The 13255-nt window shown below is 43.4% G+C and overlaps 1 protein-coding gene across 1 annotated transcript in view; it reads left to right on the top strand.

Moving 5' to 3' along the window:
• Tm7sf3 (transmembrane 7 superfamily member 3) overlaps positions 1 to 13255 on the top strand; it is a 42273-nt gene that overhangs the window by 16770 nt on the left and 12248 nt on the right. The window contains exons 3-6 of the mRNA XM_010614969.2: positions 459 to 609; positions 3365 to 3485; positions 5646 to 5817; positions 9379 to 9556. Of these exons, the coding sequence (XP_010613271.1) occupies positions 459 to 609; positions 3365 to 3485; positions 5646 to 5817; positions 9379 to 9556 (622 nt within the window). The remainder of the gene's footprint in view (positions 1 to 458; positions 610 to 3364; positions 3486 to 5645; positions 5818 to 9378; positions 9557 to 13255) is intronic.

Below are 13255 nucleotides of genomic sequence, written 5' to 3'. Positions count from 1 at the left end.
GGTCAGAGAGCTCTGCCTTTCTAAAGTTAGCGATCGTATAAAAGTGACCCCAGAGTGCTGCTTCCCCCTTCCGCCACGTGAAGACACAGCTAGAAGAAGGCAGTGTGCCACCCGGAAAACAACCCTCACCTGAACTTGACCAGGCTGGCCCTCTGATCTCAGACTTTCAGGCTCCAGAACTTTAAGAAATAAATTGTTTTATTGCTTGTAAACCCCCTAATTTGTGGTACTTTGTTATAGCAATCCAAACTGACTAAGACAATTACACATTTTAAAGAGTTCTCCAGGGTGGAGCTTGGGCACGTGAACATAGGGATAAAAAGTGTTCTTTATTGAAGGGAGTTCTGTTCCCCTCCCCACTTTTGTTTTGAGACTGGGACGTGCATACTGGGCTACGTCTTTCATGGATATGTTTTGCTCCGTTCCCTATCCACGATGACTCTTCTTCTTATTTGCAGACTGTCCTTCCTAGTTCTTCAGGAACAGGCATCGACAAAGGACTGGTTTTCATTCTGAGACGGGAGCAGAGTATGTGCACTTGGTATCTGGAGTCTGTAGGTGGAAACCCTGTCCAAAGTCTGGCCATTCCGCTTTCCTACTCCGAAAGAGGTAACCATCCTGTCTGTGACTGTTACTCTGTGGACCACGGGATATGTTTGTGAGGACTGAAGGGAAGTCATCCTGTTCAGATGGTTGACAAGTGCAGTTTATTTAATCAGAAATGTTTCTATACCAAGGGAGCCCGAGGATAGGCATCATAATTGAAAGCTCAGCGACTAAAAACATTTATTCACTCAGATACATTTGAGGAGCCCTTGGAAAAGCAGTAACACAGGTCCTTAACTTTTTAGTAGTTACCCTAGGCAGAGGACGCATTAAGCCTAAGCAGATGAAGAGGAAGGGAGGGTTTAGAAATGGTGAATAGTGGGTGTGGCTGGAGCCGGGGTGTGAAAGGCCCTGTGCACAGTTTGCGGTTTGCACTCTAGCCTGAGGCCTGTTCTAAGGAATCCTGGGGTTTTTAGGCAGCTGAGCGCTGTGGTTCATTTCATCTCTTGGAAAGATAACTCCAGAAGCAGTGAGGGGGTGGGATTGGAGAAGGCGCAGCACAGCCAGGAGCTGAGCACAGCTTTGAAGGCTCCCAAGAAACGATCTGAACAGAGGTGCAAGCTGTGGTGTGGAGGAGAGGGCCTGGGCTGCAAATATTTAGAAGATGGACTGACCCGTGACTGTGGGTCATAGCAAAGGGGTGCAGGCTTCCGAATTGGAAGCCTGGAGATAGTGATGCAAAATAGGCGTGGGAACAGGGTTGTGGTGCTGGATGTTTTACAGGGTGGGATGTTGAAGATGGTGAGTCCAGTCTGGACGTGATGAATCTAAGAGGCTTGGGGCGTCTGCATGGAAATGCATAGTGGCCAACACAGGCCTGGAGAGGAGGAATGATGTTAGATGTTCAGGTAAATAGCTTTTAGAGAAAGACATGGTTGTGAGTGAGACTGTTCAGACAGGTGCTTAGAGTGTGTGTGGGGGGCAGTAATAGCACATAACTTTCCCAGTGCCAGCTGTGTGTCAGGCAAGTTTCTGGTGGACACTTGTTGCAGAGGAATCATTGCAAGACTGAGCGGTCCTAGAGACAGGAGAGCCCCAAGGTCCTGTCTTCATCAGGAGCGGGGAATAGTAGACTGCAGAGGGAGGCGACCTAAGTGTCCATATGTCCCTGTGGTAGAGTGGGGAGGAGGAAGTGACTGCCTATAATGGGAATCATTCTAGTGACATAGTAGTGATAAAAACAATTGCAATGATTGAGGAGTGAAGACGAGGTGTGGAAACTTACACTACTATTAAAGTTTGGGGGATAAAAGGAAGAAAAAGGAGCAATAGGTAGTAAAGAAGGTACAATCTGAGCATTAAGTAGGAAAAACACGTAATCTGTAACTGAAGGTTAATTACCCAATAAACAGCCATAGACTTCAGGCTTCCATCAAGATCAATGCATGAAGAAAAAATACAAACTGTGGAGCTTCAGCTGGAATACAGAGTGGTAGACATTTGTAAGTGCAGAAAAAGGAGAATATAAGGACCTCAATATTTGAGGAAGAGAGCACGTGATAGTGAAACATGTATCCCCATGGCATGTTCTGTCTCAACTAGAGAAACCCACCCCCAGAATCCCAAGATGGCGGGAACTGGCGGGAACCCAGTGTGTGGGAGTGACTGGATGGATGAGTGTCCCAAGTTATGGTCTTCTGAATCTTTAAATTGCTTTACTTGCTGTCTTTTGTCAGCTTCTCCTCTTGAGTACACTCTACATGGTACCCCATAAGGAGTCGAACGTCAAGTGATTTCTTTAAGTTTGGCCATACTTACAGGTCATGAATAGGATTCCTAATAAGAAAACAAGAGCTCTTTTAGCCATATTATTCATGTAGGGCCAGGGATTTAGCTCAGTGGTGCCGCTGCCTGCCTTGTAAGCACAAGCTCCTGAGTTCGATTCCTGGTACCAAAAAATAAAAATAAAATAAAAACATATTATTCATGTAAACTGAATGACCAAAAATTATCTTGTGTTTAATTAAATAGCCAAATGCTATTCCCAAAAGTGGTCTTGGGTCTTCTATTTTTACACCTTTATGCATATCTGCGCTGTTCCAGTGGTGAGGATAATACCATCGGTCTCTCTGTTGAAAGACATGTGAAAAGTGGACACTTTTCACTCCTTACCCATGGAGTTCCTTTTCTCTTCAGCAGTGTTCCCCTCTCTCCCGCCTCGTATTCATAGAACTTTAAGCTTTTCAGAGATCACAGACCCCGCCAATATAGTAAAAGCTTTTGCCTCAAGGAGAGGCACGGATTCAACATTTGGCATATAATTTCAGGGTGTTTGTGTAGCTCCAAAGACCCACTTTTGAGTACCAGTTTAAGAATCTGTCTCTTTTCATGTTTTTACCTGGGAGGGTAGGGATTGGCACACTGTAGATCACCAGCCAACTCTACCTTGCTACCTGTCTTTGTGCATAAAATCTCACTGAAACACAGCTATGTCCATCCATCTATATATCGTCTGTAGTGGCGTTTCAGCAAAGGGCAGGGTTGGGTGGTGGTCGGAGTCCTGCTGACTTGAAAAGCCTAAAATACTCACTATCTGGCCTTTTACAGAAAACACTTTGTGTCCCTTCCTCTAGGGCCTTAACTTTACTTTCAGTTAACTTTAGTCTCTTTAACCTCAGTTCATGAGAGTATCAAAGCAGCTCTGGGTTTAATATTTAACTACTCTATGGGAAGTTCTTGTTAAAGTTCTCTTTTTTCTGAGCTTGATTTGGATATATAAAAATTCTTTATGTAGTAACTTCCCTGTTTCTCCATCCAGATCCTATCCCTGGAGGCTGTAATTTGGAGTTTGATTTAGATATTGATCCCAACATTTACTTGGAGTATAATTTCTTTGAAACGACTATCAAATTTGCCCCAGCAAATCTAGGCTATGCGAGGTATGACTGTCTCCCATCTTCTAAAATTGCTTCTAGAATATTCATGACTGTTGTGTAGATTCAGCAAATCCGTAGCTCTCTGTAGTAAAATTGAATTGTTTTTAAAAGTTGGGGGAGGATTAGAATAATTTAAACCTCATTACTAATATTTAACTGTCTCTTATAGCTAATATTCCCCCTATCCTGTGCGTTTTTATGACCTCTTTATTTGAAGAGCCAGATATGAGTTTGTTGAGAGTTTGGAAGTACGTTTTAGCTTTTGTCTTGTTTTTATTTTTTGAGGCGGGATCTCTCTTCGTAGTGTAGGCGCCACTGAACTCACTGCAGGCTGGCTTTGAACTCACGGTGATCCTCCTGCTTCTGCCTTCTGAGTGCTGTGATTACAGGCGTGCCCTGTTGTCCCTGGCCATTTTAGATGTAGAGAGCATCTGTTAGCCCTGAAACATCCTTGTGTTTCATAAGGATTATTCTTTAATTAAAACTCTGCTTCAGTTTCTACTTTAATAGCAGTGATAACATTGAATGATATTTGAATGCTCCCTGGTATCACTCACAGTCCTGAGTTCTGTGTGTTTTATGTCATTTAATCCTTACTATTTTATGGAGAAAGGGCAATTGCTCTTATGTTACAGAGAGCTTTTCTAAAGATTATCAAAGTGACTTGCCCATATGCACACAGCTACCAAGTGGCAGTAGAATCTGGTTATTTAACCACACCTGCCTCTCTGTGTGTCTTAGTTTGTGTTGCTATAAGACAGTTATATTGGAGGCTGATCAATCCTCCGATCTGCCTAGAAAGGGGAGTCATGAGGGCTAATGAAAGAAAGACAATAGAGAAAAAGGTATTTTATAATGCATGGGGAGCTGGAAGGTCAGGGCCTCAGAATGGGCCAAGACAAAGACGCTCTGAGCCAGCCACCGTTTAGTAGGTGCACACAGTAATCAGAAGGAGTATCAGGAGGGCCACGGTAATTCTTTGCTGGTGAGGGTCTCAGGTTGATGAGGATGGTGAGATGGGCAAAGCATTCTTACAATAGTAGGTGAGACAAGATAGCAGGCTAATAAGGAATCTACCCTTCCCCCAGGCAAAACGTTTCTCTTTTTTATTACTACTTGGTTCCCAAAGAACCAAGCTGTCTTCAGCTAACATAATCTTGACCTTGAGTGTCACAGCATCACGGGACCATTGAGGCCTCAACTTGTGACCAGAAGCAAAACGGAGTTGTTTCTGCGTGCCATTGCCAACTCTCGGGCAAGAAAACATTGGGGCTTAGACAGTCCTGATCATCATTTAATTATGAAATGATTTTCCCCCAAAATGATATAGAAATGGCTCTCAACAAATATAGGTTAAGTATCCCTTATGTGGAATGGTTAATGTTTCAGACTTTAGGCTTTTGGATTTTGTAATATTTTCATAGACTTTACCAGTTGAGCATCCCTAATCTGAAAACCCAGACTCTAAAGCTTTTCACGTGTCATAAGGGCATTGCAGGTTTCAGATTTTTGAGTTAAGAATGGTCAGCTCATACCATGGGGGAAGGGTATGAATAATAGAAGTGTATTTCTCATAATTCTGGAGGCTGAAGCCCAGAATGCGGATGCTAGCAGTTGGGTTCTGGTGAGGCCCCTTTTCTGTGTTGCACACTTCTCCTTGTATCCTTATAAGACAAAAGGAGGACTAGGGAGCTCTTGGGTGTCTCTGATGTAAGGGCATTAATTTCATTCATGAGAGTCTCACACTCATTACCTAGTTACTTTTCAAAGGCCCTGCCTCCTAATGCCATTCCAGTGGGCAGTGACTCAAAGTAGGAGTTTTAGAGGAGCACATCATTTAGTCCATAACAATGTGATACTTTTCTCTAGAATACCATTTATGCCCCTTTGAAAGGTGAACTATTAAATCAGAGTTGTTGCTGCAGAAGTTCAAAATTGGTGCTGGGGCTGTAGCACAGTGGTAGAGCACTTGCCTAGCATGCTCAAGGCCTCAGTTCTATCCCCAGCAATGAAAAAGAAGGAGGAGGAGGAGTAGAGAAAGAGGAAGAAGAGGAAGAAAAAGAAGAAGGAGAAGAAGAAAATTTAAATTAGAGCTTTTGGTTTCTTTTAATAGGTGGGACTTGCACCACACAAGACTGATGTTGTTTTCTTGGTTGACTTTAGAGATGCACCTCCTCCACCGTGTGATGTCGGGATGGGCCAGGAGAGCAGGTGGAGGTTGCAGTATGATGTGTATCAGTATTTTCTGCCCGAGAATGACCTCGCAGAAGATGTGCTGCTGCAGCATCTGCAGAGAATGGCCCAAGTGTCCCGGGTGAAGGCCAATGCTGTGAAGGTGAATACAGTTTCCATGGTGTGTGTGGCTAGATTGTGATTGCTTTTATAGGGGCTGAGGAGGGGAGAAGCCACCAGGAGCTTATTTCCTTACTATTTTCTTGATATTTGGGGAACAATTGCTTTATTCTTTTTTTTTTTTTTACTGTTTATGTTAAGAGTCATTGCTAGTGATATCCCAAAATGATGCTGGCCTTCAGGGAGATGCATGTAAGTTATGTTTTTACTGCAGCTGCATGTATGACCTGGTATTCTTTTTTTTTTTGAGCCAGGGTCTCACTATGTAGGTGAGACTGACGTGGAACTCACTATGTAGCCCAGGCTGGTCTCGAACTCACAGAGATCCTCCTGCCTCAGCCTCCTGAGTGCTGGGATTACAGGCATGTATCACCATACCCAGCTTATGGTATTCTTGAAACTGGATGGAAGTGGTGGTAATTTTCTATGTACTCTAGTAATATCTCGAACTCAGAGATCCTCCTGCCTCAGCCTCCTGAGTGCTGGGATTACAGGCATGTATCACCATACCCAGCTTATGGTATTCTTGAAACTGGATGGAAGTGGTGGTAATTTTCTATGTACTCTAGTAATTATTGGATTAAAAACTTTTAGAAAGTATGATAGTTACAGTGTTTAAAAAAATAACAAGAAACTGCTATGGATATACACATTAGCATTAGTATGGGAACCTAAATCTCCAACTCAGAGCAAAAATTTTCTCTGAGCTTTTGAGTCCCTGTAAACCTTTGCTGCTCCAGTTGTCATCCACAAACACTGGGACTTTTTTGGAACTGCAGATTCTTAGGCTCCGTCCGCCCTAGAACTGCTGGAGCAGAACTTGTGTCTTATTTGCCTTGTATAATCTTCCAGACGATTCCTGTGCATATTAGAATTTGAGACTCACTGTCATAAATCATTGTGGAGGTCGGGGTTATACCTTCCTGTCTTGACACATGCCTGATAGCATTATAATATGCAAGATCATCCTTCAGTCTAATTGGTTGATGGGTGGAGTTTTTCTAGACTGCTTTGCTTCTTCCTAAAAAAATTAGTAGATCTCTGTTATGCAGAAAGAAGTGACTGGAATGGGTGTATGATTGGCCTGGAGGCATAATCTGTTTCAGAGCAAGATCTCATTTTGTTGCTGTCACCCAGGATGTCATCGCTCCATTGTGAGGAAACTTGGTACAAGAAAACTCACTGCCCTTATTTACAAATTAAGCACTGTTGGTGGGGCTGGGTGTGCACGTGGCTCTCCAGTTGAGCATTTGCTTAGCATTTGCTACATAACAGTGTTGTTGGTGAGGTTTATTAGTTGTCTTGCTCTATGCAAATTTTTTAGACCATTTTTAGTTTTATGAAGAATATAAGAACTTGAACAGTAGGCTTTTTCACTTTTAATTAAACGAATATTGCCTGCAAAAAAATTGTCAAAGACCAATGAGGGTATGTGAAAGAGATTTTGGAGGTGTCTGAAGGGCTTTATACTGGCCCACTTTGGAAAAGTTCAAGTGCCAATAATAAAAACAGCGATAATTGGGATTGAATATAAGCCTTGAATAAATAAAACTGAGTCTATACTGAGATTAAAAAAGAAATTTCTATCATTGGAAGAGGTAGTATTACAAAATAACTGAAAATTGATAAAGGAAAGGACTTTACCCTGCGTTTTTTTTTTTTTTCTTTTGCAATGCTGGGGATCAAACCCAGAGACTTGTGCATGCTAAGCAAATGCTGCACCGCAGAGCTAGACCTCCAGCCCTCATCCTGGATTGTTAAAAAGAGAGACGAATTGAGCAAGTTCATCTCCAACTGATGAGAGAAAACTCTTCACAGAAGAGCGGCAGATACTACATGTAGAAGGAATCAGAGAAAGTCACCAGCTGGGCTTGGTGGCACACACCTATAATCTCAGTAGTTTGGGATGCTAGGGTAGGAGGATTGGATCGTTCAAGCCCAGCCTGGGCAATTTAGCAATTTAGTGAGATCCTGTCTCAGAATAAAAAGGAGCTGGGGTGTAGCTTAGTGCAAAGGGAATTCACTCCAGGGGGCAGGGAGAATTGACTAATAGTGACTACTACTACTTTTGCAGCACCTGCTGACTGAACACATGCAGGCAGGGATTATCAAGCCTTTGGAGGATGGGCTATTTCAGTGCCATTGCTAACGGAGGACAGCATGCGGGTCAGGCTGGTTGACCCATGTTGCACGCTCAGGTTGGACGTCACCGCTGCCGGGGGGACAGTCTACCAAAGACGCTCAGCCCTGCCAAATAGAAGAAGTCCAGCAGAACAAGAAAAGTGGGGCAGGGGAGATGGAAATACGTTAGATTGTTGACAGTTACGATGTGTGCAGCTTACTTATTGTATTCGTACTTCTTCTCATTGTGGTTCAAACTTTTCATGATAAAAAATTGGCGAAGTAGGTGGTAAGGTTAGCATATTGTCAAACTGCACTAATCCTTTGTCCAGGAAAAAAAAATATATATATATATAAGGCTAAGCAATATTAAAAAAAAAACAGTAGTACCCTTCTAGGAGGCTCAAAACTATTTACTTTGGAAGCTTTACGTTTCTTACTATTTTAGCAGGAATGCTTCTGTGCATCCTGTCTCCATAGTGCATATATGATTTCTTCTATTAGTAGTATTAACAGTCTAGAGAACAACCTTAAGAAGGACTACTGCATGACAAACAATAATGTCATGTTATTTGAGAGCCTGTTAGACAAAGATAAATTGGTCTATGAGTTGTTAACAAGTCAGCCGTATAGCTACTAGTAACAGACACCATTTGTTGAATATTTACGTTGTGATAGTCATCATGCTAAGTACTGAAAAGAGTAGTGAGCAAGTTTAAAATGACTCCTATTCTTGTTTAAAATCTAAGAAATGAAAAATAATTTTTTTATGTCTTCCCAACTAGCATTTACACACTACTTACGTCACACTGTACTTAAGCTACTAACAGGTAACATTCTATTAGATTTCTGGACGCATTCTGTACAGGCATTTGTCCCTATTAGCAGGCATAAACTGTGTGGGATGGTCTTTTAACGAAGTGAAATCAGTTGCTGTGTTAGTTGTTTTTCTGTCCTTGCTGAGACAAAAATACCTGATACCCAGAGTTAGATGGGAAATGGTTTATTTGGCTTACAATTCAAGAGGTTTCAGTCCATAGTTGGCTGGCTCCAAGGAAAGGGTGGCAGACAGGCATCGCAGAGGGAAACAACATGGCGCGTGCAAGGTTGCAAAGGCAACGAGGGACCCTCACTGTGTCTTTCTGCTTCTTTTATCCCATCCAAACTACTGGATTAGGGTGGTGTCAAACCAGTCACGTGCATGTAGTGGTTTAGTAATCACATGCCTTTAACCCGAGCATCACACTTTCCAGATTCAGCTACCTCTGACCTCATGAAGCTTTGGGAGAATATCAGACATGAACCATAACAGTTGTTGTATGCGTTAAACAAAAATCATAATTTAATGTTATAGGTAGGTAGGGTTATAATAGAATAGCTTTAAGAAGTCTAAACACTAATCTTGCATTATTTTTGGTTTTAGGTGGTTACCCTAACAGCTAATGATAAGACGAGTGTTTCCTTCTCCTCCCTACCTGGACAAGGGGTCATTTATAATGTCATTGTTTGGGACCCTCTCCTAAATACGTCTGCTGCTTATGTTCCTGCTCACACATATGCTTGCAGATTTGAGGCACTGGGGGGTAGTTGTGCTTCCCTTGGTGAGTATGTGCATTTAAACTTTGACAAAGTCTTCTTTGGCTTGGCAGATCTGTTTCTACCAGCACAGAACAAAGAACGATGAGACGCCCGTGCCTATTTTTTCTGCATTCTTTTTACATGTGCCTTTTGAGCCTTTACCATGATTCTAGTGTTCTAAGCAGTGAATGCAGCAGTGAACAAAAACTGAAATACTTCTATATTTATATATTAGTGAAAGAGATGAGATGGGCAAGATAAACTTATAAAGTATGAGCACTAAGAAGAAAAATAAGGGAGAAAAAATAATGAGAGGAAGCTGAGGTGGCGTCACCGGGGAAAGCTTTGGGGCAGGATCTGCGGGCGTGTTGGGGGAGGTACCTGCCACACAGAGGAGGCAGCTGGTACCAAACTCTGCTCTGAGGCTGCTGTGGACCTGCAGGAAGGCAGCAAGAACAGTGGGTGGTGGAAGATAAGAGATCAAAGGAGAGGTAGGGCAGGCAGCTCAGAGTGTAGCCTTGTAGATCCTAATGTGGGCCTTGGCTTTTATTCCGAAGGAAGGGGAAACGCACCAGAAGGTTTTGAGCAAACAGTCCTATGATCTGACACACTCTGGCTGTTTTGGGAGAAAAGACAGAGGCAAGAGCAGAAATGGCAAGACTGATTAGGAGGCCACTGACTTAATCCAGGTGACAGATGACAGTGATGTATGGAGAATGTGGCACTGAAGGTGTCGTGAAATCTGTGTGTGCTCATGTGCACGGTGTATCTTGAAAGAGCTCCTCAGAAGAGATGCAAAAATAAATAAAATTTTCATAATTTTCACCCTGATCTTATTAGTTAATGTGCCGTTTACGTTTCATTCTCTTTCTTTCTATATACAGACACATGAATACACAGACAATGCTTTTTTAATCTGAACCATTTGAGAGTAAGTTGTACAGATAAAGACCTAATAGTTTTAAATATGTCCGTTTATTTTCTTTCATAGTCATAGTAAAATGATCTAATCACAAAATTCATACTGACACAGTAATACTACTTAATCTATAGGTATTATCAGTTATCAATTATCTATAGTTGTTCCATTGTCGATGTTCTTTAGAAGCCACAGAAAGTTTTTCCCTTGTCCCAGGTCCAGGTCAGGAGCCCATGTTGCTTTCACCGGATGGGGCTCCTTAGTCCCCTGTACTCTGGAACAATTCCTCAGTCTGTATTTGTCTTTAAGACATTGACCTTTTTTGAGGGGTGCAACTTATTTATTGAGTTACTTTGATGTTTTCTAGCGTTTAGATTCATGTGTTTTTGGTAGGAAGACAAAGGAAGTGATGTTGGACACTTCTCTCCCTCTATATGTTTGTCTTCTAATAGTGGCAATAACCGTGATTTCTTGGTTAGTGGTTTCTGCCAGTCTATATTCTCTTTTTTCAGTATCTTTTGAGTTGATAATTTGAGTGTTTGTAAATCTCATCCTCAAACTCTTTCTTGCTAGTTTCATAACCCAGCGATCTTTGCCTGAAGCATTGATTACTAGGTGGTTACCAAGTGTTATTTTTCAATTTCTGTCTCAGAGCTCCCACATTTGGCCAATGCGTGGCTGGATGTATTTTGAAATAGTGTACAGTGATGGATTTGCGGAGGGTCTGGGGAAAAGTGGTGGAAAGGATGACTTTGTGGTTTTCTGGCCTGAGAAAAGAGAGAGAATGCTGCCATTCACCGAAACGGGAGAGACTCGGGAGTGGGTGTGGGGAGAGTCTATCCAGAGTTCAGTTTTGGGTGCGCTCAGTTGGAGAACCCTGGTAGGGCATTCAGGCGGAGATGTTCATTTGATAAGCAGTTATACGTATCAGCTGGAATTGGAGGGAAGGTCTGTGCTAGAGATTACCTTAGAAGTCATCAGACTAAATACATGACATCTGTAAGCCATAGGCTGGACGGTGTAATTTGTGAAATGAGTACACAGAGAAGGGACGGGATTCTGGGAGTGAGCTCTGGGTGCTTCCGTGTGTGGAGAGCTCAGGAAACTGAAGAAGATCCTGCTGAGGTGGTTGACAAAGAGCGGCAGAAGTGGTAAATAGAAAATTGGGGTTTTGCTTGTTGGTTTGGGTGTTTGGTAGCGCCGGCTGTCAGACTCAGCCTTGCCCATGCTCATGTACTGCTGTACCGTTGAGCACCCTACCTTGAAAGTGATGGTTTTTGAAGGCAGGAGGAGAAAGTATTTCAAGGAGGATGGGGTTGGAGTGATCAGCTGTATCAGATGCTACAGATGGAAGCTAAGAGACTGAAAAGTAACCACTGGTGTAAAACACATGGAGGCACAGGGTGCGTGGTGGAGCAGTGTGTATGCTCAGAAGGAACGGGCAGACAGAAGTTGGAGAAGGAATTCAAAAGCCCTTTCAAGGGGTTCTGCTCTAAGAGGAGTCTATTCATTTTGCTCATGCTGGGGATTAGGGTTCCCTCCCTCTGCTAAAGCTGTATCCCAGTGTTTAAGAAAAGAAAAATTAACGACACTTGTTGAAACACAGCGAGGAAGACTTTGTTCAAGGGGAGGGGCATTGTAATGGGGGCAGGGGCCACGGCAATGGATTTTGCAGTGGGGTTGAGAGAGTGCACTCACCTTCGAATATAGCACGGACCAGTGGGAATTTATGGCCCATGGGAAGGCTCTGGGTGGAAGATTGCTCAGAGAACTTTGGTCTAAACTGAACTAACAGGATTCTGCTGAAGACAGGCCAGGGAATGAGATGTCACTTAGGGGAGGGTGGAGGAGAAACCGCATCAGATAGTGAGGGCCATCAGATAATGGGGCAGGAGTCCTTGCTAATCTGATTGATCAGTTTTTGCTGAAACTGAGTTTCCCACGGATGTGTGCAAATGGGCCTGTGTGAGGGTTCAGGTGCCTGACTGAAGTGTGGTCATGCGAGGACTCTGTCACCACCCGGTGTCCCACTGGCAACCGTGCTCCGGATCCTCCAGAAGTATGATGAGGCCCAGGCAGAGTTTTTCTTTTTCACGGCAGTAGGGATTGAATCCAGGGTCTTCACATGGAGCTACACCCCCAGCTTTTATTTTTTCTTCTATTTTTTATTTTGAAACAAGGTCTCATTACATTGACCAAGCTGGCCTCAAACCTGGGATCTTCCTGCCTCAGCCCCCAAGTGCTGGGATCACAGGTGTGCGCCACCACGCCTGGCTTCTGCTCTGCCTTCTGTCTTAGTCACTTTATCATCCCTGGGACAGTCCAGAGGAGGAGAGGTTTCTGTTGGCTCTGAGGTGTGATGCCATGGCTGAGGGGAGCCGCTCATGGCCTGGCAGCAGGGAGGCAGAGGGCAAAGGGAGAAGCAGGGGAGGGATACAGATCCTTCCAGGCCAAGCCCAGGTGACCCACCTCCTCTGACCAGACCTCACTTCCTGACAGCAAGTTAGCTGTAAGCCCCAATAATCCAGTCACCCTCTAAAAGCCCTATCTTTGAGCACATGAGGCTTTGGAGTGACAACTAGACATGTACAACAGCACATTTTAATCAAAACCTTGCCTCTGCCTCATCACCTTTAGTGAAACTGTGGTTAATTTTTTTTTTTTTTCTTGGTACCAGAGATTGAACTCAGGACCTCCCACTTGCAAGGCAGCCCGGGTGGCCGGGGATTTAGCTCAGTGGTTCTGCTGCCTGCCTCGCAAGCTCAAGGACCCGAGTTCAATCCCTGGTACAAAAAAAAAAAAA

This window comes from Fukomys damarensis, unplaced genomic scaffold (assembly GCF_012274545.1).
Source record: "Fukomys damarensis isolate Sample0158 unplaced genomic scaffold, DMR_v1.0_HiC HiC_scaffold_19, whole genome shotgun sequence".
Taxonomy (NCBI): Eukaryota; Metazoa; Chordata; class Mammalia; order Rodentia; family Bathyergidae; genus Fukomys; species Fukomys damarensis.
Note: the sequence above shows the minus strand (reverse complement) of the source record. Positions and strands in the feature narration are given on the sequence as shown.